Raw genomic sequence first — 27,847 nt, 5'->3', positions numbered from 1 at the left:
GATACAACCTAAATAAGGTAACTTATTTATCCGATGACTGCCCTGAGTGCTAATGAGTAACCTTAGTGTCTTCCCCCTTTCCATTTTAAAGCACATTAGTAGAATTTATCCTCTGCTACACCGTGGCAGGGTTAATTCCTTGACTTTACCCCGTAGCTTCTTTTACCTATCTCCATCCATTGATTATGTCATATGATACATAAAATTGTGATTACGTTTATGACATATAAAACATGCACCAGTAATCTTGATAGCCTTTGCTCCTGTTGCTAACTACTACGCAGTTATCAATGAATTCTCATGGTACCTAGGTAAAGATGACACATAATACCTCTCCAAGACAGCAGGACGTGGCTTGCCAGAACCCTACTGATACTCAGCCTCAGTTGCCCATGTGTTTCTTTCAATGTCTCCACCTCTGCACCGCTGCTTCTCAATTAGTGTCTTGGACTCACATTCACATAGATTGCTTGCTTTTCCCAGAATCTGCTTGCTTTCCTGCATGTCAATATGCCCTGCACCTCACTTGTCACTAGCGGATTCTTAGAAATCCTTCTCTACTTCCCTCTGAGTGAACCCTCTCCACATTCCAACTTCTTAGACACATAACAGCTTTCCAAGGTGCAGTTTAAAGTTTTAAATGCATTCATTTGATTAACAACATTGAAACCACTTTCAAGACAAAAGCCATTTCTACCTTCTATTCTCTATACCCCTCACTGGCCAGTCCCAAGGCCCCAAGGAACAGACTTCTAGGATGTATTTGTTGGAACAGAGTAAATCAGGAATTCAATGAATATATTGGTGGGTGGGTGAATGATGCAAACTTTGTTTTCTTCAGAGCCCATATTCCTATCTATAGGCTTTGGCCTGTGCTGTCTTGTGACAAATACTTTCGTGAAGTTTAATCTTTTCTACCTCCAACAGTGAGGCTGGTCATTCTGTCTTTTTTAACACAGGACTGTTAAAATCGGACTAGCAAGATCATGTATTGATAGGGAAAAAACAGCGGCAGAATCTGGGAATAGCTGGGTAGAGGTACACATATCCTATCAAGGGACAAGGAAAATTGAGCTCCAGTGACAGGTGGAACAAGATTGTCAGCTCAGGGTAGCTAGGTTTCCTAGTTTTAAAAGAAAAGCTAATGGTTGTGGAAACTGTTCAGGGCAAGGTGCTTGCTGTGAAGGCATGAGGACCTGAGTTTTGTCTTTATAAGCCACATGCAAATGCCTGACTCAGGAACCTGTTGATCCCAATATAAGGAAAACAGACAAAGGAAGAACCCTGGGCTTATGGATTATCAGTTTATCCAGCTAACAAGTTCCAGGTTCAATGAAAGATCTTATTTCCAAAATATGGTAAAGATTGATTGGGGAAGCAATTCCTGGCCTCCATATACATGCACACACATGTGCGTGCACACGTCCCTACGTACCAAAAAAATGACTATGTTAAATCCCTTTTTTAAAACAAATTCACAAAAATTAACCTAGAATATTAATCTTATATATTATACACTAAATGTACAATATAAATGTGAATGAAAATGCCCTCACTAGCAGTGTCATGTATAATGGATGCATACAATAAAAATTTTAAAACTCCATAAAGAAAAATCCATAAATTAATGCATCAATAGGTTTATATTAATTGAAATGTTCCTTTAAACTACACAATGAGTAATATTTGCTGAGCATCTTAAATATATTTGATAACATTAAATAATCTGTACAAATGATCAGGAATCAAATGCAAGACATAAACTGTCAACTTTTAACATTTGTTTTAGATTTATTTTTGGTAGTCTCTCATATTTTATGTACTGCCATTCACGATCCAGTTAGTCCTACTGAATCTTCTCTAAAAATACCTCTTTAATCTGTCTTTTCTCCTTCCATCCAATATCATTCTATTTCTTGATCTGTGGTTTTCCTGAGTATATTTTCACCCTTGTTCCTTAAGAAACATAGACAGATGATAAATGCCCACATGTTAAGATGTTGGTGATACTTTTACAGTTCTATAATAGTTCCCAAATGTCAGGTACTAAGTACAAATGGTAGAGGATTCTGCTTTTTAAGGTACAGAGTGCAGAAAGCAACCTTCAACTCGAGCCAGTCATATTCTTCATATTTAATTTAATTTATTTATTTTTAATAAACTGTGCTTACCAAGAAAGACCCAGTTTAACGACTGTGTGACTGGTTGCTTTCTTCACCCAATTCCAGGTTTTCCCACACAAATATAAAGAAAGCAATAAGAATGGAAAGGTCTCTTACTCTGGCTGAGCCAGTCTTGTCTCAGCTCCTTCTTTCCCATGGGAAGACAGAAGGGTATACTTTCCTGTATCATGAAGAATAGGTTCCAGGAGACTTGGGACAACTGAAAGATGGGCAAAAGGGATTTCATCATTCCCCAACTGAAAGTCTGATTTAGGCTAATTTTTAGAAGTTGAGGACCCAGGGCAAGTTTTGAAGCCTAACACAGTCTAGAGCCAATGCTAGTATCCTATGGGACCAGGTTCTTCGCAGAACTATTCTAGCCACTCTGAAAAGAAAGCAAAACAAAATTTCGGTAATAACATAGTCTGACTGGGTATAAGGCAAAAGTTCCTATGAGGAGGATCACAGCTATTGCTAACACTTGACGTGGCTCAGCAGGGTTCTGAGGTGGAGGATCTTGTGTATTAGAGTGAGTACACAGATCTAGATCACTCACTGAGTGGAGGATCTTGTGTATTAGAGTGAGTACACAGATCTAGATCACTCATTGAGTGGAGTTAAATAAGACTGGATGCCTCAGAAGAGAAGTGGGAGGGGGAGGAGGAGGAGGAGGAAGGGGAGGAAGAGGAGGAAGAAAAGAAAAAGAGGCTGTCCAGTTGTATTCTGTGCTTCAGAAACACCTAGGAGCACAAGGCTTCGAATGAGGTATGGCTGACTGAATGCCTTAGGGAGGATGCTCAGATGCCTATCCCACATTGAGGATGTAGGCAAGATGGAGCGATTGGAATTCTCAGGAAGCTGACCAATGAGCTGAAGGGCGTCTTTGTGTTATTTCAGCCTAGTCGTGGTGTTTTGTACATTATGAATATTCTTGTTTGTGTCAGTTTAACTATAACCCCTCTATGTGTTCTTAAGATACATTATGAATAAGCAGACTAAATATAATACAAGATCACTTCTCCGATGAAAAGCAATACTTTATAATTAATTCAGTAAATTCTACAAATATTTTTAAACACACATACGGTTTAAAGTTTGAGTAATTCTTGCATAGAGAGCAGCTTAATTAGAACCCCAGCTTTTCTTTGGGGTTTTAATCACTTCATTCCAGTTTCTCAATCCCTTAGAAGTATGTTCTCTACCCACGTAATTGCTTATTATTTTAATGATTGCATTGGGAAGGTGGAAGCCATTTAAAGATGTATTCTCAAGGAAGGTTAGTAAAAAAATAATTACAGCAAAAAAGGAGAACCCACGCTACATCGCCAAAGTTTATATTAAAGCACCAGTTGGGTTGCTTATCACATTTTATCAATTAATATACAGAGAAAATAGCCAATGAGCTAGAGGGGGCTAGTAATGAAAAGCCACAATTTCACACTCTGTCATTTTCTACTTCATTCCCTATTCTAGTGGTAATGTCTTTTTAACCCTCCCTACTTTTGGTCACTGGGGGTGGAATTCCTCATATTTTAGGAAACATGTTTGGTTGGCTGCTAACTTCAAAGACCTCCATATCTTGGTCTAAAGATCCTTGGAATTTCAGCAGGTCTGATGCAGAGAGCCTTGCCTTCCATCTAACTGCTTTCCTTTCTGCCTCTCAAATATTGCTGCCCCACCTAGGGGGTAGTAGGATGATATTTAAAATATTTCGAGAATAGCAGAGTGATTGATCTTATCAGTTGGAGACAGGCTCCTCAGCTTAATCCTGAAGGCGCAAGTCATAAACAATCCCACACCAGTTTGGAATTGTGATTAATAGAGTGGTATTTATTTAAAGGGGAATAAACTTACAGATCACCGTCTCAGACAACAGCCCTCTGCACAATTAGGAAGAAGTCTAGTCGCTGGAACCGGAGCAGGAAGTAAAGAGAGAGAGGAGGGAAGTAGCCGCTTTTTTAAAGGGAAAGAGACCACGCTCCAATGGGCTGGTATCTCAGCGGCTATTGGCTGGAGGAGCGGAAGGACCTCTCGCAACATAATCCGTTGTGTTTCTTACCTATTCTCCCTTCCCCTTCGGTAGGTTATTGCCATTTTGTTTCTGTCCTGGAAGTTGTCACATTCGTTATAGTAAGAACCCCATAGGTGAAGCTTGGGATGTAAAAGGTTTGAACTTAAACAGGCAGCACTTCTTAGCAGTTTTAAGTCATTGTGTTATTACTTAGTGAGGACCTGAGATTGAAACTTTGTAGAGTATATGTTGCTTTAATTTCAGATAGGAATTTGTTTTGATCAAATCAAATCCACCCCCAAAGCGTCTCTTTGAGCTTCTTCTAATCACCCCTCAACACTTTTTCCTTCCAACTTCATGTACTTTTTTATAAAATAACCTACTGATTCTACTTAGTGCTGCCCCTATACTCACAGTGAAGGACCAACCACCAGAGAATGGGCCACCTTTCACGGAGTGAATCTGAAGAAAAATGCATCGCCTGCATCCAGCAGCCATCGCTTGCCAATAGTGCCTCAGCTAGGGCTGGCATGGTATTAACTTTTCCACCACCTGTTCTGGAATTTGAAGATTTTTATCTTTCATGAGAGAGAGACTAATGTAATTTGAAACCTGAAAAGCTCTAGTAGCACAGAGAATCTTCCCCTACTCCATAGACTGAGATTCTGCTTTGGTTCCCCAGCTGCCCAAACCCGAATAATCACAAAAAAAGCTTTGTCAATTACAGCACTGTTTGGCCTATTGGCTCAGACTTCTTATTAACTAACTCTTCTAGATGGTAAATTAACCCATTTCTATTAATCTGTGTATCACCATGAGGCTATGGCTTATTGGAAAGGTTCTGGCATCTTTCTCCTTTGGCAGTTTCATGGCATCTCCTTGACTCTGCCTACTCTCTATCTGTATCTTTGTTCAGATTTCTTTGGCTATATTTTGTCCTGCCATAGGACAAAACAGCTTCTTTATAACCAATGGTAATAAAACATTCACAGCATACAGAAGGTACTCCCACATCACTACTCCTTCCCTTCTCCCTCCCCCTTCTTCCTGGTCCTCCTCTTCCTCTTCTTCTTCTCTTCTTCAGCAGGGTGTCAATCTATAACACTGACTGTCCTGGAATTCATGATGAAGACCCAGCTGGCATTAAAGGTGTTGCAATTCTCCTTCCTCAGTGTCCTAAGATCTGGGACCACATCCGCCACTGAAATGGCACCGCATATGGAAAATTCTAAGTCTATGCTCCTCACAGGCAAAACATCACTGCACTAGAAATATTGTATAAAATTACATATGGGTTATGTGTAGAAGAATGCATGAGAACTTTCTTTTAGACTCAGGTCACATCCCCAAGGTTGTTCGTGGTGGAAATGTAAACATTCAAAATTTAGAAAAATATCCTACATCTGAAATTGTTGTGCTTCTAAGCAGTTTCTATAAGCCATATTCAATTCGTAATATATAAGGACATATATACTTATAGGCACCCATATATAGCATTTGATTGCATATGTAAATTAAATACAGTGAAGTATATTAAATATAGTCATATACTAAATAATAGTATCAGTCAATGAAGATTGTACATATGACAACCCCACAATATTATATCACCTAGGTGATGATGAAATTGAACAGTGATGACTTTATCATATGTCATTATTATTAAGTAAAGAATATATAGTCATAATATATATATATATAGTTTAATAAAGGTACCTAAATATTTATTTGATGTGCTGTTTTTGAATTCTGTAAATATAGGCTTACAAGCACACAGACACTTCTTTACAAAAGCAAAGACAAATGGGACACGAAGCTGAGGACTCTCATCTAGGATGCTATCCCTCAGTGCCAGCCCAGGCTCCTATGTGACTGACTTTGTTAGATTGAACTGCGGAGGAGGGTTAGTAAGCAAAACCATTCTGTTAGAGAGGCCTCTGTGTATTTCTGGGTCCACTTCCGGTCCTTTCCTTTTGCCGTCTGTTAGGTCTTATCTTTGTATCCAGAAAAGAGAAGTAACCATGTTCATGGCAGGCACCCCAGACAACGATCTTTTCTCCTTTCCAACCATCAAAAAAAAAAAAAAAAAAAAAAAAAGTCATTGTGCTTTCGGGCTTCTCAGTCTTACTGGCAGAATTCAGCAGTCATTGGCAGATATTCTTATCCCCTTATGGTCTGTTTTATGTTTCTTCTGAGAGATGAAGAACTTGAGTACTTTGCCTCTGTGTCCTAAGTTAGAGAAAAATAAAGAAAAAGTATATTGACTTAGCTGTGGAGTGAGTCAAAATATAGTATTTACCACCCAGGAATTGTTGGTGGTAGTGTAGGTTATTTAACTGTAGGTCTTACCTGAGATCTTTGGCAAAGTTGTCTTGCTTTTTTTGATGCCTCCACAAATGCTAATTTCTTCTTTTATTGTGGGTTGGAGTGGCAGACATTTGCAACGTTAGTGAAGCTGTAGCTTGCATTCTGATATTCTCTGTCTCTGTCTCTCTGTCTCTGTCTCTCTCTGTCTCTCTCTCTCTCTCACACACACACACACAACTCTCATCTTACTCCTGCTGAGTGGTTAATTTCTTCATTCTTTATATTTTTATACTCTAGGGGCATCTTTGGTACAAGGAGACACAAGCATATTTCTCAGTGTGCCGCCCAGAAACAGGGCTTTTCAAGAAAACTGAATTTTTATTTCAAGGATTTTCTCATTTATAGATAGCTTTTCTTCATGTAGATCTGGACTGGAATCCACTTCTAATAATCTCTTGTCTTTTTAGAAATGACAACCCAGAAAATGAAAAACAGTTTTCAAAGCTAAGGCAAGTTTGCACAGGTGTTAACTCTGTTTTCCTTTTAAGGTCCTGGAGAAATGCTGGGATTGTACTGTTGATATCTCAAACTGAAAACTTTACTCATGAGTCAAGGAAGGGTCGACAAGATGTGGTAGAGGAATATGGCTCCGGACTGTCAGGACAGGGCTGTTTCGGTTAGTATTCGTGTAATAGTTTATCGAAGACCTTGGAAAACCATTTGGTTTTTCAGGCCCAGGAGGCAGCAGCAGCATCTCTCTAGATTACATGTTCCCAGTGACTAGAACACTGTGTGATCGATTAGAATGAAGCAATTAAATGTGCCCAGATAAGGAGTGCAATTTCACTCATGGTTACTAAGATCCTGTTCTTTGTTGGGCAAGGTATCCGCAATAATTAAAAAAAAAAAAAAGAAAAGTCATCACCTGCTGGGCAGCTCTTACTCCCTGAGTGTGATCTCTACCAGATGTTGTTTGGATTCAGCACTGGCTCCTTCTTTGGTCCCTCCAGGCTGGAGGACAAAGCAGCTATCTGCAGCTGCTGGGCTCTGGACTGGCTTGCCTCCTCTGCTTGCTCAGCGCTCTACGTGACTATGAAATTCGCTTCACATATTAATTTTGTTTTATAGAACTAATCGTGTGAGTTCTGTATTTTCCTGCTGGGACCTGATTCCTTCTTTAAACACTTCCATGGTACAAACCCTGTGAACCCAAGTTTCCCTTCCCAGTCACAGTGCTTGGAAAGAGAAAACACGCAGTTGCCAGTGTTCAGTAAGAATTATGTCATCTGAAACAACAGTGAATCTCCTCCTTTTTTGTCTCTCACTGTCAGAACAATAATAAAAATTGGCAAATGTCTGTAATCCTTGGCTCTGTGAGATATGATTATTCGATTATTTGGCAAAGTGTGTTCTACAAAAGTTCTTTTGAAAGTCATGTATTAATTTCAGTTTCTGGTCATTTCCACAGACATATGCGCTGTGCTGTGATCCTCTGACTCCCCATTGTTGTCTATTGTCTCCCCCGCTTCTGCTAAACACCCCTCCTTTCTCCTAAACAGCCCCTCTCTTACTTTCTTGTCCTTCTGTGTATGCAGATCTTGTACAACTGTCCCCAGCTGGGGAAAGGGTGACACAGGAGACAAACAGGACAGGACATTTTATTCAAAGACATTGTTCTTGGTGAGCTCGTAGCACTTAGCTTTGTTGTTACTGACAGTAATTTGCATTGTTTTTTGTGAACATGTTTAATACTCATTAGGAAAGAAGTAGTGAAGTTTTGGAAGTGACATTCATGTTTTCTTAGCATAATCAATCAAGATTTCTTAATCCCTGTTTCTGTCTAGGAGAAACAGGATAAAAGACAGGGTGAGTTTGTTGCCTAAGAGTGTGTTTCAAGGCTTGAAATTTGAAATGCTGGAATTTGCTCTTCTGGTTCAATTACAGGAATATCTATACACCATGTAAGAAATCTGAATTATTAGTGATGTAGTGGGTTTATGTAGCTGTGAAGAGAATGGAAATGAAAAAGTTATTTGGATTTTGGTTTAGACTAACCCAGTGGAAGCCATCTTCTGCTTTTATGTTCTGTCCCCAGAATGACTGTAGATGATCAAATGTAGAAAACTGCCTTTACCACCTTTACTGCAGTTTAAAGGCATTTGTTCTCCTTCGCCTCAGTTTGCAAACTTCCTAGTAACCATTCCCACTTGCACAGCCTTTCCTAGACTCCAGCAACAAAGAGAGCCTCCTTTATTCAATAGCACTGTTCCCAGCGGTGCTTCTGAATTGTTTCGGGCAGTGAGATTTCATGCTGCATCTGCATAAAGATGGACAGCTGTTCAGGTTCCTCTTGCTTCTCAGATGCGAGTTGGCAGTTCTCTGGAGGAGTGAGGGCAATGACGGAGTGGAACCTCCATGTGCTACAGACATTTGCTGTGCATGTCAGGCTTCCTTTCTGCTGAATAGAGAGAGTTAAGGTGGTTTGCACGAGCAAAGCTGAGTAAGGAGTGGATCTGACACGCTAGGACACAAAAATCTGAATGAGGAAAACAGTGGGCGTTAAGCTTTCTTTCTGGTCGTTTCTTTGGAGAGGCATGCGAGATCCACAGGAAAGAGTTCTCACTGGAAGTTCACATCCAACTTCCTTGTAGATAGGAATTATGATCTCATATTATACAGTTGCTTTGAGTTTCAAGAAACTTGAATCATAAATTAATATAAATTTATGCTTGCATGTTTGGATTTATTATTTGTTGGAGAAGTATCCACAATTGAGAAGATAACGCCATAAGTGACCCCAGTTAAAACAGTCCTGGGCATTTTTTCAGTCTTGTCCTACCTGCTTTATCCTCATGTTTGAAATTTATGGAGTATTTTAAGACAATTCTTGTTGTCATTTTGCATACTACACAATCAGCACACTTCTCCCACTGAAGGATCTTTTAAAGTTACATAGCTGTATTCTGTTATAGCATCTAACGAATTAAAAATAGAAGTTTAAGACATTCCTGTATTCTAGCACTTTGGAGGTTGACACAGGAGTACTCAAAGTTTAAGCCTAGTCTGGGCTAGGTAACCTGACTCTTTCTAAATAGAGATGCTAATAAATAAAATTACAGGACTAATAAGAATAATTGCTTCTTTTAATGTCTTCTTTTTAATTTGTTTTTGTTTATTTTTTTGTTGTTGTTTTGAGACAGGTTTTCTCTGTGTAACATCCCTAGTTTTCCTGAAACTAACACTTATAGACCAGGCTGGCCTCAAACTCACAGAGATCTTCCTGTCTCTGCTTCCCAAGTGCTGGAATTAAAGGTGTGCATCACCACTGCCCGGCTGAATATTTTTACTTTTCAGTTTATAACAATTTTTCATATCAAAGTATCTTTTAATACTTGTTTGTTTGAAACAAGATCCAATCGAGAGTCACATATTACTTTTGCCTAGTTGATCTTTGAAACTTTCTTTAGCATATGGCAAGAGCTCTCTCATCTTTCTTACTTATGAAGTATTTATTTGCTGACGAATCATATCAATTGATTGAGATTATGAATTGGACCATTTTATATTTGGCTGTCCTCTTCCTGGTAGCATGTACACATTGCATTGTTGCCGTATATTTTAAACAATGATTTGTTATGTATGCATTGAACATCGTGCTGGAATTTATCGTGATAACTGCTCTGAAGTGTATATATACTTTGATTCTAGTGATCCCTTATGCTCTCAGCCTTCTCTCTTTCCCCTTTCTCCTCTCCCACTAATCTTCCTTCTGTCAGACTCCTTTCTGCTTTTTTCATCTATGTGTTTGTGTCCAGTACATTGTGTATGTGAGTATGTGTGCTTGTGTGATTATATATATATATATATATATATATATATATATATATATATACATAAAATCTAGAATTTACAAATGAGAGAAAGCATTTCATAAGTAGTTTTCTGAGTCAGGCTGAATTGGCCTAACAAGATGACCCCCAGTTCTATCTATTTTCTAGCAAATGATATAATTTTACTCTTCCTTGTTGCTGGATAAAAACTCCTTGGTGGCATAGCCCACTTGTTATCAACCCAACTGTTGAATGTCACCTCAGTTGACTTCATTACTTGACCACAGTGAATGAACATACAAGTTTAATTTTCTCTGTGGTGTGTGGGATACAACATGACCATCAGTGTTCCTCCTCCTGTCACTCTGCCTGCCCTGCCTACTGACATTCTCCATCATGGTGGGCTGTAATTCTTCTAAATTAAGCCAAAATAACCTCTCTTTTCCTTAAAACGATTTTATCAGGATATTTATCACTTTAACAAACAAACAAGTACTAAGAATGCCTCCAATAAATCTCACATTACTTTCTCCTCAAGTAGCCCTTTTTCCTCCCCCAGATAATTTTATATATCTACAAAAATTTTACAATCCACAAGTAAATGAAAGAAAGAGGGATATTTGTCTTTCTGAGTCTTCCTGGCTCATTTGCTTATGCTTTATGGTTTCTCCTGGAAAGACGTGATGTGATGGCCATTCTTGCTTGTCAACTTGACTATAACTGAAATGAACTACAATCCAGAAATGGAAGGCACACTCGTGAGAGATTTTCTGCTTGGTTTGAAGTGGGTGAATCCACTTTAAGTCTGGACCTCTGAGACATGCATTTGATCCAGATCATGAGGCAGGTAGACACACTTTTAATCCGTGCCATACTTTCTGCTGGAAGCCTATATAAGGACATAGAAGGAGGAAGTTCTTGCTCTTTGTAGGTTTGCTCTCTCCTTGTTAGCACATCCATTCATTGACATTGGAGCCTACTTCTTCAGGATTCCAGCATACGCAGAAAACTAGCTGAGACATCCAGCCTTGTGGGACTGAGCATCTATTAGATTCTTGGACTTTTTGTTCACAGCTAGCCTTTGTTGGATTAGCTGGACTACAGTCTGTAAGTCATTCCAATAAGTTTCCTTTGTATATATTTAGAGAGAAATATAGATAGACAGACAGACAGACAGATAGATAGATGAGAGATTTCATCAATAAATACTGCGACTCTAGACTAATACACATGAAGAATCATCTGAGGAAGGCACCAGCTAAAGATACTCTGGCCCGCTCGAATGTGTCAAGCATGGCTCTGGTATTCCCATTGTCTTGCCTAAAATCGTTAGATTAGATTCCTAAGTCTAGGAACCAAGGTCTGTCCCTCTATTTTAGCCACTTCCTCCTCCTGGAGCTTACTACCAAGGTCCAGCTTTCAACGTATTAAAGACCTGCAATCAAAAGCTCCCTTTGGCTCACCTAATTAACATGCACAGTCAAAACATACCACTGCATCCTAGCCCACTCTAACACAGACCTCCCCTTTTTCTCTTCTTAAAAATTTTACCTACAAGGTCATTTGATGCTGTTTTTCTGCCCGAGTCAGAAAGTATTCACTTTTTTCTTCCTCACTTAGTAAAGGATCTCTCTGTGAAAACCAGTGTTTTTGGTATGGTTTGTGCCTAATCCAGGGTTTGGAAGGGAAGCCTGGATGTGTGTGGGTGGCGGGGAAGGGGGCTGTCTTCTTCACCAATAACAGACCAAACAAAACATGCTTCCTGAATCTAGCTAAGTGAATGTTTTTCAACCTGTGAGTTGTGGACCTCTTTGGGGGCTGAACAACTCTTTACAGGGATCTCCTAAGACCGTCACAAAACATATCTTTACATTATGGAGTCATAACAGTAGCAAAGTTACAGTTATGAAGTAGCAACAAAATAATTTTATGTTTGGGGGTCACCACAATGTAAGGAACTGTGTTAAGAGTTGCAGCATTAGGAAGGTTGAGAACCACTGAGCTAAGTGAACTAGCAAATTCATTAGTATTACAGATAAGTGCATCAGTAAGGGGCAACATTTAGGTCAAGGGTCACTCAAAAGCAGTAGTTCCAAGAAAAATGTTGATTCCAATTCAGCGTGCATGAGGACTCATGAAAATTGTCCCTGGAACCCTGCGTGACCGGAAGGCAGCTCACCTAACAAATTTCCTTTCTCCAGCAATTGTTATTGTTTATATAATGTTGGAGGAAGGACCTTGTGCTTCTTACAGCTTTCAGAAGTTTCCTAAAACCTGTAAATTTACTTCCTGAGTCTTGGAAGTATAGTTTACTTCCTGACTGTTAGTGAGTCTCTCTCCTGGATGGAATATTTCAATTGAGGTGAAATAACTGTACAACAGCTTACTACAGTGAACTTATCACACCTTTTTACCCCTGCAGATGGTTGCATTTTTTCCACCTTTCCGGAGGAATACAACCCCAGTAAGTATATATTACCATTTCCTCTTTCAAGCCATGACAGACACCCAAGCTGGTCGCATTGCTGGTCTACTGTGGGTAGTGTTATAGTAAGTACGGGAGCACAGACATCTCCCTGGATCCCTAGGCTTTCAGTTACATCAGATCAATGAAGCAGTGGGTACCTTCATCATATTACCCTGTTACTGGGGCCATTGTCTGAAAACCGCTCCATGTATCATGAAGTTTATTGCCAACATTTCCACTAGAATTGTATTATTTGGAAATGTCTGAATCTAGGTTCACCAGCACATCTGAGGTCACAAAATGGTCAGTTTTTCAATGCTATCCTTTCTCCAGCATTTTCAAGAGATTTTCTTGCATACTAAGTGCAGTTAATTAACAAAAGCAAAGTATGTAGTAGACTCCTGATTGCAGACCACAGACTTCCAAATACAGCCGATGGAGATCTTAATTTTGCTTTCTGTGTATCTACTAATTCATAATTTTTGTATGGCTCCAGTCTACTGTAATTATTTTTAATCTTAGATGCCGGGGCTATATTATCATTGGCTAGAAGAAGCTGAGGAGCTGCTCTAAGGTGGATTCTTTGTTCTCTTGAAACAACAATTTAAAAAAAGTCCTTAATATCATTTTCAGTTACACCCCCACTTCACCTTTTATGCTTTTTATATCATAGTCCTAGAACCATTTTTAATTATTGGAACCAAGATTTATTGATTTATTCTTTTTTTCCTTTCATGAACAGTATTTGAGGAAGAATCTGAGCACTAAGAGTAGTCTTGATCAATGAGCCATGGCTGCTCTTGTTCATCAATAGATAAGCAGGATATGGGTATATTGAAAAGAGAACGGTAAGTGGGGTGTGGTGGCTCATGCCTTTAATCCCAATGTAATGCAATGCAATGCAATGCGGATGACAGAGGCAGGCACATCTCTGAGTTTGAGGCCAGTCTGGTGTACGGCACAAGCTTTAGAACAGCCATGGTTGCACACAAAAACCCTGTTTCAAAATAATCTAGAGAGAGGGAGAGAAGGGGAGAGGGAGAGAACTTATAAACCATAGCAATTCAGGTATCATCTTTGATTTCACTGGCATCTTTTCCTTCTTTGGTAAGAACTATAGAGCTGACTGGCATCCGAATAACTACATTAGAGCTGGTGTGTGGACTTATGGTCCTTGAGTTTATTTCACTTGATCTTTGTCTGGAGTGGTGCTATGGACCACTTCAGCTCCTCCTGTGGTCCTGCGAGCAGCTCCGTGATGCTCTCACTGATGCTGAAAGCCAAGGGACCCATGCTGAGCTGCATGAGTGTGTTCCTTTCTATGAAGTGATCTCCTGGCGATATTTTGTCTGTCCCAAGGATTGTTCCTCTTCCTTCTTGTCCCAGGACTTTTCTGTTTCAGCCAAATCATAAAAGATTCTGTAGAATCTGCTAATCCAGGTGGAAGGGAACACTGATTAGTTCCCATGAGTGACTTTGGTCAATGAAAGACGGGGAACAAATCTAACTCTCTCTTCTACTTAAATAACTTCTTGATGCTTTTCCTCAAATGCCCTGCAAAGCCAGGGAAGTTTTGAAGTCCTAGTCAGCTTTGCAAAATCTATCACACACAGACTCTCCTTGCCTTCAAATTACACCTGTGCATCTCCTCATTCTTGCTTTCCTGACATTTCATCCCCGAATAAACATTTATGTGAACTTTGATTTTATTTCATAGTGAACCCATTTCAAAGCCATTTTTCAGTTGTTTATCTGTAAACTGTTACAAAACAAACTCAAATCACATTAAACAAAACTACTGGAAGTTATTCCTTCCTCAAGATATATTCTCTATTATTTGAAATAAAATATTCATCTGGTCATAGGAGCAATTTGGTACTTAGATTTATTTCTTAACTCCATATTTTAATGTAATTAACATATTTATATTGTTGCCAAGTCAGACTAAAAAGTGTAAGACAAAATGTATTTATGGAAGTCATGTTTTATTCCAATTTCTCCTTTCCGCTTCATTCTTTACCTTTGGAAGTGACTTTTTGTCTGTTTTGATTTAGTTTATCCTTTCAAATTTTTAAACCCTTTTTTTTCTTGGAAATATGAACTTCAATGGGCATGCTGAGAATTTTATATTCATCAACTGCGTGGCAAATATAATGGAGGGGGTCAACTATGATGAAAGTCGCCTAAACATTTTTAGCTACTTAGACACACATGATATGATTTACAGAAGGTAAATATGAAGATAAATGAGCATTTCTGAAAAATGCTGTCAAGGGAGATAAACAAGTTTCAGAAATGCATACAATTAACGAATTAGTGTAGCTCTGAAAGTGATGCAGATATCAGTTATAGGTATGTGTCCTCTTGCCTGCCCCATACTCTGAAGAATGTCCTTCATTATATCATTACAGAATGACATCTGAACTAAGGGAAGAGGGGATGGTCGAAAGGAATGTGGAGAATAAACACCATATATTTTTGTGTCAGAAGATAATTAATATAAGGAGTTTGGAGTCACTGAAAGAAATTCCATTTTCTTGTCTTCAGAGTAGGAAGTGGGAAGGCAGATATTAATGACTAAATGTGTAAATGAGAATCCTGTGGATTTGCTGAGTGGCTCTCCAACAATCAGTGGTGCATTCTGATGCAGTGTTAAGTTACAAAAGGCACAGCAGAATTAGGCCTTCGTTGCTATGCACTAATTCTTGTACCTTTAAATGGAGAGTAGCGGAGAAACCTGAAGGGAACTATGTAGGAGTGACAGGATTGGGAGTGGCTTCTAATACCTCCCCCTTTCCTCCTTCAGTTAGTACAATGGCTGAACAAAAAAGAAAAGGGAAAAAATGCAGGTATACATATCCCCGTTCTTTTGAAAGTTATCTAAGACTAAAGAGAATAAAAAATATAAATACATACTTCATTTTTTTTAAAAAAACTCAAATCTTAATATGTCCTTGGTACATGAATAAAGAAAGAAAATAGGAGCCTGAAAAAAATCAAAGCAACTTTTAACTCCAAATCAGAAAACAAAACCAAAACAAAACATGAGCCCAAAACAAATCCTGGGCCTAAGGAGGAACTAATAATAAAGAAATTAATCTATGTTTCAGAGCCTCTCAACGCTCAGGACCCCTAGGAGCTTTCTGTTTAGAGAGTGATCGTTCCGTAAGAAAATCTTTTGCAGAATGCATTCAGTATCTACAAAGATGGAGCTGTAGATGAAAGAAATTAAGGAAAAACAAAGGAAGCAGTTTATGCATCAAAGAAAATAATAATAATATGGATTTATTCCTTGCCAAGACCAATTTGAAGGACTTACAGGTTTAACCCAATTATAGCCCAAGCAATCTCCAGAGGTCCAATGCTTGTAGCTTCAGTGTCTGGTGAGAGTCCTGTTTGTGATTCATGGATGAGGCTTTCTAGCTGTGCTCTCACATGATGAAAAGGTTCATGGCCATTCTTGAATGTCTCTTTATGATAGTTCTAATCTCTTTCATAAGGTTTCACCGTCCATGATTGAAAACTTGAATTACTTCTCAAAGGCCTTACCTCCTAAAACTATTTTAGTGGTTAAGAGGTCAGCAAATGGGTTCATCAAGGGACCAAAATATTTAGACCACAGCAGATACATTCCTGCCCCCAGAGAAGCAACACTTACCCAGCCATAAGTGCATGTGTATAGCATATTTATTACAACACAGGCGTTTCCCTCCACCTCTCGCCCTGCTGATCTGGTGGGAACCATCTGGAGAGAGGCATGACTTACTGTAAACTGAGACTGCATGTTCATTTTCTTTTCCTATTTTTTCTCTCATTTTTCCTTCTTTTATTTATTTATTTAATTTATTAGTTTGTTGAGAGGTTGGTATAGCATCTTTTGATAATAGCCATCTCTTTCAACTCTTCCTAGGTCCACCTTCTCTTTCCAATTTATCCAAGTTGTGTCCTTTTCTCATTCTTTAAATCCCACCAGGACCACTTTGAGTTGTGTGGTTTTTCAGTAATGTATCTCTCTCTCTCTCTCTCTTACACACACACACACACACACACACACACACACACCAGCAGCAGCAGCAGCTAACAATTGCCAAAAGCTTCATGACCAGGGATGGAATTTCATCCCCAATTCCCATCTCCAAGCTGAGATTTGGTCTGGCTTGGACTTGCATGGTCCTGTGCACGCTGTAGTGACTGCCATGAGCTCATATGTGCAGCTGTCTCATTGTCCAGAAGACACTGTATCTTTGCAGTCATTCACTGCCTCTGGCTTTCATGTTCTTTCCACCCCTCTTCTGCAATGATTCCTGAGCCTTGGGAGGAGGGAATGCAATATATAGAATCCATTTAGGTCTGAGAATTCTGTAATTTCTTATTCTTTTTATCTTGATATTTACAGGTCTCTGCTAATTACCACATACTGTAATTGGAAGTATCTTAGATGAGAGTTGAAAGATGCACTGTTCTCTACAGGTGTTTCTGAATGTAAGGTTAGAAACCGGGACACTTTGTCTCTTTAACTGTCTCACTAGCTCATACTCAGACATTTGAAATGTATTAACATTTCTGTTATTTTGTTCTTAGCTGTTTTATGGTTTCCCTCCACCTCTTCTGCTCCAAGACAGAATGATTCCTTCTTCCATCTTTGATGGAGGAAGGTCATTGGTTAAAAAAAATAAAGAAACTGCTTGGCCCTCATAGGTTAGGACATAGGTGGGTGGAGTAAACAGAACAGAATGCTAGGTGGAAGAGGAAGTGAGCTCAGACGCCATTTCCTCTCCTCTCTGGGGCAGACGCCATGGCGGTGTGCTCCAGAGCATACACGATGAAGCTCCAACCCAGGATGGACGTAGGCTAGAATCTTCCTGGTAAGCGCACCTCAAGGTGCTACACACATGAATAGAAATGGGCCAGGCAGTGTTTAAAAGAATACAGCTTGTGTGTTGTTATTTCGGGGCATAAGCTAGCTGGGTGGCGGGAAACCATGCGGGAGCCAGGGCGGCCGGAACGCAGCCCACCGCAGCTCCCACTACACATCTTTTCTCTGGAGGGCCTAGACCCATTTGTGTTTAATTCATCTATGCATCACAAGACATATCTTTGTAGGGTGTATAAAATGGATTCTGTTCTGTGCATTACTCAGAGTCTTGTTGTTAGGATGAGAGTGGCATTCATCTGGCATTTTTGATGCCTCACTGATCCCCTGGAGCATGTTCATGGGGAAAATTGAAATGCTTTGCTTCTAAACTTTCTGGAATACTTTCTCCAAATATTTTAAATTTTTAGGTAGTTGAATGCTTACTGTGTAAGACCCAGAGGTAGGTAGATAGGGGTAAATAGTACTAAAAATATGGTCATATCAGGTAATAATTTTTTAACAATAAATTCACACAAGTAAACCAAAAGCAAAGCTAGAATGAAACATATGCTATAATGTAGAATGATACATTAAAATTTTCTTTAATTACATTATGCACACTTCTCCCTTTAAGGCTGTCTATAATTTCATAGGACATCGAATACAAAGCTTTGTGAATTTCATGGTTCAGTTAATGATTAGACAGATATTAAGCCTACTACTAGAAGGGCTGAAAGCATGTTCCCCAAACCAGAAAGTTAGAAAGTTAGTTTATGACAGAGTATGAGGACTAGAACTCAGTTTTTGACATTCACTTCTGCTCATCTCAGTTCACTAGGCTGTGGATTATCTTAATTCCAGACTTTTTTGCTTCATGGCAAGAATTTGTAATAGTTTTCATTAGAGTTTTGCAAGTTATATTTTCTCAAACTGAATCTGCTTCCATCACCTAATTAACCTTTAGCAATATTGCATTTCTCAGGTTACAGGATAAATCTTAATGTATCAAGGATCAAATAGTCTGGGTATTTAAAGGTCAAAGCATTATCACGAGTGCAGAGATTGTGACTAGATGATTCAGAAGTGAAGGAGCTAACAGTGATCTCAAACAAGGCAAATTCAAATTCATGTTTATTCATAAATCTTAACATTGACTTTGGTAAATATGTGTCTGCAGAATTTTCAAATTAGTGACTATCAGTTGGGGGGAGCATTTCAAAAACAATTAAAATTTAAATGTTATTTAAAAATATGTATAAAGTCTCAGTCAAGTACTTTGGTAATTAAAATAATTATCTAAGTCACAATCAGTATAACCTCATGAATATTTCCCAAAAGAACAGAATTGAAAATGTCCCCCTTCTTCCATTTTCTCTTATTTTAAACTTCCATTAAAATATATTTATAATTAACAATAAAGATTCCACCCCACATTCCATTTTCAGGTGTTTAATGTATGAATTAATGCAGGTAAATGTGGATTATTAACTTACCATTTGCCATTATTTTGAGGTGATCATATGATATTCAGAAAAAAAAAGAAAACCTCAAGACTTAGTGCATGCCTGCAGCTGCCAGACCTCACCAGGGAAGTGAGAAGTTTCTTTCTGCAGTGGGTGATACTACCCCAGCAAGTCACTGCTGGTCAAAGTGCAAAGAATACGTGTGTCTGGAGTATTTGCAGCAAATGAGAAACACATGACAGCTACAGCTGAGGCTCAGGGAGCATCTTAGAAGAGGGAGTTGAAGGGATGTAAAAGACAGAAGTGTGTGTTGTGTTGTGTATGTGTTGTGTCTGTGTCTCTGTGTGTTGTGTTGTGTGTGTGCCTCTCTGTGTGTGTTGTGTGTGCTGTATATGTGTCTGTGCATGTGTGTCTGTGCATTTGCATCTGTGTGTGTTGTGTGTGTGTTGTGTATGTGTATGTGTTGTGTCTGTGTATGTGGGTCTGTGTGTGTATGTCTGTGCATGCATATCTCTGTTACTGTGTATGTGTCTGTGTGTATGTCTGTGTGTATGTCTGTGTGTGTGTATTTGTGTGTGCATCTGTGTGTATGTCTGTACATGTTTGTCTGTGTGTTGTGGTGTGTGCATGTGCCTGTGCATCTATGTGTGTGTATGTGTGTTGTGCATGTGTCTGTGTGTGTCTGGGTGTGTGTTGTGTATGTGTCTCTGTGTGTATGTCTTTACATGTTTGTCTGTGTGTTGCGGTGTGTGCATGTGCCTGTGCATCTATGTGTGTGTATGTGTGTTGTGCATATGTCTCTGTGTGTGTTGTGCATGTGTCTATGTGTGTGTCTGTGTGTGTGTGTTTGGGGGGGGTCTAAACTGACATATTATCTTCTGTATATGACACACACTCACAGCATTTGTGGTTGCCTACAGAGATGAAGCCAGTGATATTCTTGTACTGAGTAGCTACGGGATCATGAACTCATCAGCCTAACTCTGTAATAAGTCTAACACATTTCTACATTGTTTTTGCATTTGCTACTTTTTGCTCTTTTTGTAAGGGCCAAATGTTTTCGGACAAATTTTCATATTCTCTGACTATGTCTCAAACACGGGATGTGTTATGGACAATACAGTACAACAAAGATCAATTCTTTCTTTGAATGGTTCTGACTGAGAATTAACTACTTCAGATAAATATGGTCAGCTCCACATAGAAGGCTAACTAGTGTCAGTTTGAACAAGATTGTCTTTTAAGATTCAAAGTTGCACATGACTGGAACACACCCATGCTCCTGGCAAACTGTGATATGTTGGTCTATATTCTACTTAGAGCAGTGGTTCTCAACCTTTCTATTGCTTCCTTCTCCTAATACAGTTCCTCACGCTGTGGTGACCCCCCCAACCATAGAATTATTTTTGTTGCCCCTTCATAACTGTAATTGTTACTGTTATGAATTGTAATATAAATATGTCTGTGCTTTCCAATAATCTTGGGTGACCTCTGTGTAAGAACTGTTTGACCCCTAAGAGACACGACTCACAGGTGGAGAACCACTGGCTTAGAAGACCACTAGTTTAGGATTTTCTGAAGTAAAATGCATCATTACTAGCATAACAAGCAGCAGTAACTCGGAGCTTTGTTAAACATGTATTTCATAAAACTCACTTTGCTAGCATGCTTAGCCACTTTGTGAATGGATCTTTCTGTAAAACATCACTTCTCCTATCCACAGACTGACGATACTTATTTTGTTATATAGAGACATTTGAAAATATTTCACTTCAGATTTGTGGCTCTATCTGCATTGGAAGGAACGAGGCCCAGATGTTTACTTGGAGACACGTGAGAGGAAATGAACGGGACCAGTCAAACTTTCTGCCACTGTAACAAAATACCTGACGCAGCCTTCTTATGAAGAAAGAGTTCAATTCAGCTTGCATAGCAATGGCATAGCACAGGTTCTATGGTGAAGGGTGTTCCTAGGTGCAGATAGTAATGATGGTACCCTATGAGAAAGTAAAAGATTTTATCCTGGTCCAGAACTAGATAGCTGGATGAATGGCTCACTTTTTTGAAGTAAATCATCATTTGAGAAATTTCAAAATCGTGCCCAAGGATGAAGTGGTGGTCTTTTGTTTCCACTGCCGCCTTTCTCAGGATTAAGAGCTGATCACTTGGAGATCAGCTCTGAGTCAACGATTGACCACCTAAATTCCACTCCATGATGGACTTTACAGACAGCCAGCGCCAATTAAACAGTTATCTTTTCTCCTCCAGAAATTGGTACAACAAAGTGAATAATTGCTTTCGAAGACTGAAAACTGGTCTTTTGATCAAAATATCCCCCCCCCCTTTTTAAACTTACAAGTAACAGCTTTATTTTTCCCTGAAGAATCTGAGGGATTGTAGTGCAATTTTAAAACTCTAATCCATAATTATGGTAACCTGCTAAAATAAAGCTCATATTCTTGTTAAGAGGAGCAATACTGTATGATTAATCTTTCAGGTGGTTTGTCTATTGCTTTCACTGTTTACTGTTTAACCACTACTTTTTAATTTACCTAATGACACATCACATAATTACTATTTGTTCTTTTATCAAGCGTTTTCTTTAGTTGCTACCCATAGATGACTGACTCCTCTGTCAGAACATTTGTCAGAAGGGATCACAGATATAAACAAATGATAAGAACATCTTAAAATGATATATTAAGGATCTCTGATGTTACTTCTTGCTTTGAACTGTCAGAATCAATATGATGGCTATGGTTTCTATAACTGTTGCACTTTCTAGTTTGTTCTTTTCCTTCATTACTTGTCTTTCTAGTTATTTAGTACATGCTGAAAGTCTCTGTTCCTCCTAAAATGCATATTTATTTCCTTTTCAATACATAGGAACAGTCAGTTCTATGGGGGAGAAGTATGGCTTGATTTTGTATTCCCATACTTTCTACCCTGTCCTAAACATATATCCCCAAAGCTGTTCAGAGATTATGGAGAATTCAAGTTGTCTTACCATTCTGTTTTCTTATTTTGGGCTTGCACACTTGATTTTTCCTCACTGAAATTTCCCACACGCCCATCCCTCTGTAGAAGTGTGTAGGCACTTGATTGACTAATCTGTTTATCTTTGTCAAGACTCAGGCAAATATACTACATCTCATTTCACAGAGAAGATAGGTACACAGGCAAAATTACCTTAAACATCAGCCTTTCTATTCCTGTGTTAATTAGCATTTATGACATTGCATCTTTATTATTTCATGTTTTTTTTTTAAATCTACTCCCTCAGTCCCATCTCTCATATCTATAAGAACAGAACTTTTTCCAACACATTGTGAAACACTTTAGGTGTCCAGCAAATTTTATTGAACGCAGAGATGACTATTAGGTAGGTTAGCAAATTTAGAGTTGATTGAAATGCCTGCTATTTAGACTTCTACACAGGCAAATTAAGGAAGCAGCACTTGGCTAGGATACTGCAGGCATTTCCATCAAGGAGGCAGATTATATTTTATATTGTAGACTTAATTCCACTAGCAACTCTGACTCACAAACCCATAACTCATGTAACTGTGATTTCTAGGCTGTCAAATCAATTATAAATAAATGTAGGTCACTGAATTTTTTTTACAGGACTATAGGATTGATTATAATTATTGCTCAAGAAACTATGACAATGAGATTCTTTTAAATGTGATCTGTGTATTCTTTTCAAATGCATATAGTATGTTGCAACTTATTTGTCTTGTTAAGAAAGAAAGAGTATACTTTAAGTTGTTAAGATGAATTTGAAATTTATTTCACTATTTTCTGCATTCATCTACACTTTCAGGCTTAATACATTGGTATTTTAAAAATAATTTATTTGTGGCAGGAAATATAACTCTGTGAGTAAGAACACTTGCTGTAATATCATAAAGACCCAAGTTCAAATCCCCTGGCACCCATACAAAAACTTGGGCATGGCTGCCTGTGTACACACACACACACACACACACACACACACACACTACCAAGTCTGGAAGATTTGTTCCTAAAGCCTTCTTCTTATTACAGTTTTAGGATATTTATTTATTGAGTTACACATATAGTTCTCAGACATTTATTCATCTAATCTGAATGATAATTTTCTAATGATTCTACTTCAATAAAACGTATTAAACTTGTATTTTCAAAGCAGGCACTAACAATATTTTTTTAATTAAAATAACCATTTCACTTTAGCCACAAAAATTAATTTCATTTGCTGAGAACTATTTTTTAAATTTCTTCTTGTTATAGTAATTTAAAAAAAATTAGTCAATAGTAAAAGTGACTTGAAAAATGGCTTTATAATGTGATGTGCTTTGAATAGATCACTCAGCTGTCAACTAATCCCTAAGAAATGTAGGAAATATAGTTATTTAATAACACCAATGGCAATACAATCTCACACAAACAATTTTAATTACTTTGAATAATAAAAACAATGAGGCTGGTATATGTCTCACTAATATGTACCCTTATATCAGTGAACGCAGCCAACTGAAATTCACTTAGCAAACACACAAGTGCAATAATACATGAAAAGGGTGAATGCTCCAGGTCAGGAGGGTGCCTCCCCTCCTAAATCTTCACGCTCTTCTCGCTGAGGCTGGCTCATAGTTTATTCTTGCATGAAGGTCAAGGAAGACTCTGTGAGTGTAGGTTTGTGTTTTCACTTGAAGATCACTCTGACCTTGCAAACAATCCTGGCATTTTATTTGATTGCTTCAACAGTCATGGGAACACATCTAACCCTAGAGTTCTTGAGAAACAGTCTTGACATTGGCAGCTGTGTGTGAGCCTCATGTATGTTGATGTGACCAAACTTGTATGACCATGATCAGGGGAAAGGGGTATAGGTGACCCCAGGTCCCATTGTTCCAAGGTGGAAGCAGTTTTACGGAGTCTTTGTGGTAACGGATCAAATGAAGACATAATTGAAGGCCTCTTTAAAATGCATTTGTGGAGAGATACAGGTGGACTGCAGTCAGGCAGAGAAATCCCAACTATAGACCTCAAATATTATTTGATACCATTTTTTAAAATTTTTTAAATGATTTTTATTGAGCTCTACATTTTTCTCTGATACCATTTTTAATCTTTTGATTGATAGAGAATAGGGTTTTGTTAATACATTACAATTTTTATGTTTTTCAGGTTGTTAGATCTGACACAGAGGTAGGCAAGGAATGCCTCTTTAAGGCCTAAGATTGCCTAAGAGAAATTGTTGTTAGACCTTGGATCTGCAACATTCCAACCTCCCCACAGCCATGGAAGTTTTAACCTGTCGCTCAGCTGTGTTGACAGCTTTGTCCTGGAACTTCTCACTCACACATACCATCAGTAATGGAGGCTACTGTGTGGTTTTCCTTTCCCTGCCTTTGTAAAGAGGAACTGACTGCTTTCAGAAAGTCAAGAAGTACCTCTGATTCTTTCACTCTCTGTGTCGATTATGAGATGCTAAGCAACCTGTGAGGTCCCAATAGCTCCAGGGTTAGTGTGATTGTGTTTGGAAGGCTGGCTAGTCATATCAAATCCAGCAATCTCAGTCAAAGCCACAGCCTTTGGTTAATAGCATGTGCAGATCCTCTGCACAGAGAAAAAGCTTTAATAATGCTGAGGAGTCTTAACTGAGAGCGGCCAGTTCCCTGACCCACAAGGCCTTGAGTGATGTCCTCCTTCCCCTTGATTTATCCCTTAAATGTAGAAAACTGTGTTTGCAAAAAAGCTCAGTGCCAACTTGTTGAATAGCACAGAGAGATTTTATAATAAAAACATCTTGTACAAAAGGGAAATCCAGTTAGAGGTGATGTGTAACTTCATAGGGAATTTTCCCTATCTTAAAAACAATTAGATCATTTATAGCCTTGGCAATATTGATAACAGACTCAGGAGTTGTATAATTATGCCTCTGTGAGTAAAAAGAAACAAAACTTTCTATCATTTTCATGAGCAGTCCAATATGAAGAATTCAAACTATTGTCATATCAAGGTATGTGGAATTATGATCGTACTGGTAAACCAGTAACTTCATTGATAAATTTTCAAAGGCAAGTTTCTCTAAAAATTAAACAAAACAAAAAGGAGATCTTTCATTGCAGACAATTTTGAAGGCATAATCTGCCATGTGCATTTGTGCAGGGATATAGATTAACTTCCGTGCAGGATTAAGACCTGCAGTTATAGTTCTTTTAACCTGAAAATCAAGAGCTATAGCTCTGATTAGGTGACCCAGGGCGAGAGATTTGCTGGTTCTCTGGTCCTCATTTGCAGTCCTGGTAATCAGGGAGCTAGAGTGTGAGTGGAAAACTCAGTCAGGCTCCCTTCAAGTCCTTTCTTATGCTCCTTATTTGTCTATGTATTTTGTGACTAATATCTACAAAACACCATTTTTCTTCTGTAAATTGGTCCCCAGTGGAACAATGATTGGGTTTAGACTATTTGTTCAGCATTCAGGTAAGTTTTTGTGATTTTAGTGCATGTCTTTAAAGTGCATTACAACACTTTAAGGAAACTAAAAGTTTCCTTTGATGAACTGGATAGAATTTTCACCTTTATTAGCTTTGTGTCCAGGGGCATTAACATAACTAACCCTCGGTGTCTTCAAATAGACGCCATAAGAATATTGACATCATGGGGATTCTTGAGTTTTAAATCACTTTAAAGATTTGGTACCAGTATGTGACATTTAGTCATTAGCCAATAAATAATGTCTTTGCTGTATGGGATTCATATGTGAAATATTTTCTAATGCTTTTGATAATGGTGAAGTTCTATAGTGAAGCCAGGGAATTTATTGTACGTCATAAATCTTTGACATTGGTAGCTTCTGGAGAAGTTGTTCTGCATAGGTGAGACTGAACTCATCTCTCCTGCATGAAAAGGGTCTGTGCATTTTTGAGTATTGGACACAACTAATCTTGAATCCCTAACTTGGAGAAGTGGGGGAGCACCTGAGTTTCAGGAGGAGGCTATTGTCAAAGGGACCAGCATCTCACTCGGCTCTGTCACCAAGCACTTACAAAGCAATATTTGGATAAACTCCAATGAAGCCTTTTTAATTAACTAATTAATTCAGGATTTTCTTCCATTTATTGTTTATTTTTTATTGCTTTTTTTGAGCTATACATTTTTCTCCACTCCCTTCCCTTTCTCCCCGTCCCCTTCAAACCCTCTCCCATGACCCCCATGCTCCCAATTTACTCAGGAGATCTTGCCTTTTTCTCCTTCCTATGTCTGTCTCTTCTAGGCTCCTCTTTGTTGTCTAGGTTGTGTAAGGTTGTGGACTGTAGGTTGGTTTTTCTCTTTGCTTTATGTCTAGAAGTCACTTATAACTGAGTTCATAATGTATTTGTCTTTCTATGTCTGTGTTATATCTCATTCACTATGTTTTTTCTAGATCCATTAATTTGCCTGCAAATTTCAAGATGTCGTTTTTTTCTTCTGTCTAGTACTTCATTGTGTAAATGTAGCATACTTTCTTTATCTGTTCTTTGGACGGGGACAAAACCTGGAAACAACCAGGTTCTGGCTGTTATGAATAATGCTGCTATGAACATAATTGAGCTCATGTTCTTGTGGTATGATTGATCATCCTTTGGGTATATACCCAACAGTGGCATTGCTCAGTCTTTAGGTAGATTGTTTCCAAATTTTCTGAGACATCGCCATACTGAAATCCAAAGTGGCTATATAAGTTTGGACTCACACCAGCAATTAAGGAGCATTAATTACCCTTACCCCATATCCTCTCTAGCATAAGCTGTCATCAGTGTTTTTAATCTCAGAGTTGTTTTGATTTGCATTTCTCTGATGGCTAAGGATGTTGAGCATTTCATTAAGTGTCTTTCAGTCATTTGAGATTCATCTGTTGAGAGTTCTGTTTAGGTCTGTACCCCATTTTTTCTATTATTTATTCTTTTGATGTTAATTTTTTTTGAGTTCTTTGTATATTTTGGAGATCAGATCTCTGTCCAATGTTGGGTTGGTGAAAATCTCTTCCCATTCTGTAGGCCACTGCTTTGTCTTGTTGACTGTGTCCTTTGCTTTACAGAAGCTTCTTAGTTTCAGGAGGTCCCATTTACTAATTGTTGCTCTCAGTGTTTTTGCTTCTGTGGTTGTATTTACAAAGTGGTCTCCTGTGCCAAATGCATTCAAGTGTACTTTCCACTTTCTCTTCTATGAGGTTCATTGTGGTTGGTCTTTGATCTGTTTGGACTTGAGTTTTGTGCATGGAGATGGATATGGATCTATTTGTATTCTCCTACATGTTGATATCTAGGTAGGCCAGCACCATTTGTTGACTATGCTTTCTTTTTCCATTTTACATTTTCAGCTTTCTTGTCAAAAATCAGGTGTTTGTAGGTGTATGGATTGATATTTGGGTCTTCGATTTGATTCCATTGGTCCTCCTGTCTGTTTTTATGTCAATACCAGGCTGTTTTAATTACTGTAGTACTATAGTAGAGATTGAAGTCAGGGACTGTGATGCCACCAAAAGTTCTTTTATTGTACAGGTTTGTTTTGGCTATCCAAAGTTTTTTGTTTCTCCATATGAAATTGAATATTGTTCTTTTGAAGTCTGTGAAGAATTTTATTGGAATTTTGCTGGGTATTGCATTGAATCTGTATATTGCTTTTGGTAAATTGCTATTTCTTGCTATGTTCATTCTACCTATGCAAGAGCATGGGAGATATTTCCATTTTCTAGTGTCTTCTTCAATTTCTCCTTCCT

At 38.4% G+C, this 27,847-nt stretch overlaps 1 protein-coding gene across 1 annotated transcript in view; it reads right to left on the bottom strand.

The window, feature by feature from the left end:
• Nucleotides 1-8,734: 8,734 nt before the first annotated feature.
• LOC130869293 (N-alpha-acetyltransferase 11-like) overlaps nucleotides 8,735-27,847 on the bottom strand; it is a 180,145-nt gene continuing 161,032 nt past the window's right edge. The window contains exon 2 of the mRNA XM_057761292.1: nucleotides 8,735-9,001. Coding sequence (XP_057617275.1) covers nucleotides 8,735-9,001 — 267 coding nt within the window. The remainder of the gene's footprint in view (nucleotides 9,002-27,847) is intronic.

Source organism: Chionomys nivalis, chromosome 2, assembly GCF_950005125.1.
Source record: "Chionomys nivalis chromosome 2, mChiNiv1.1, whole genome shotgun sequence".
Classification (NCBI taxonomy): domain Eukaryota; kingdom Metazoa; phylum Chordata; class Mammalia; order Rodentia; family Cricetidae; genus Chionomys; species Chionomys nivalis.
Note: the sequence above shows the minus strand (reverse complement) of the source record. Positions and strands in the feature narration are given on the sequence as shown.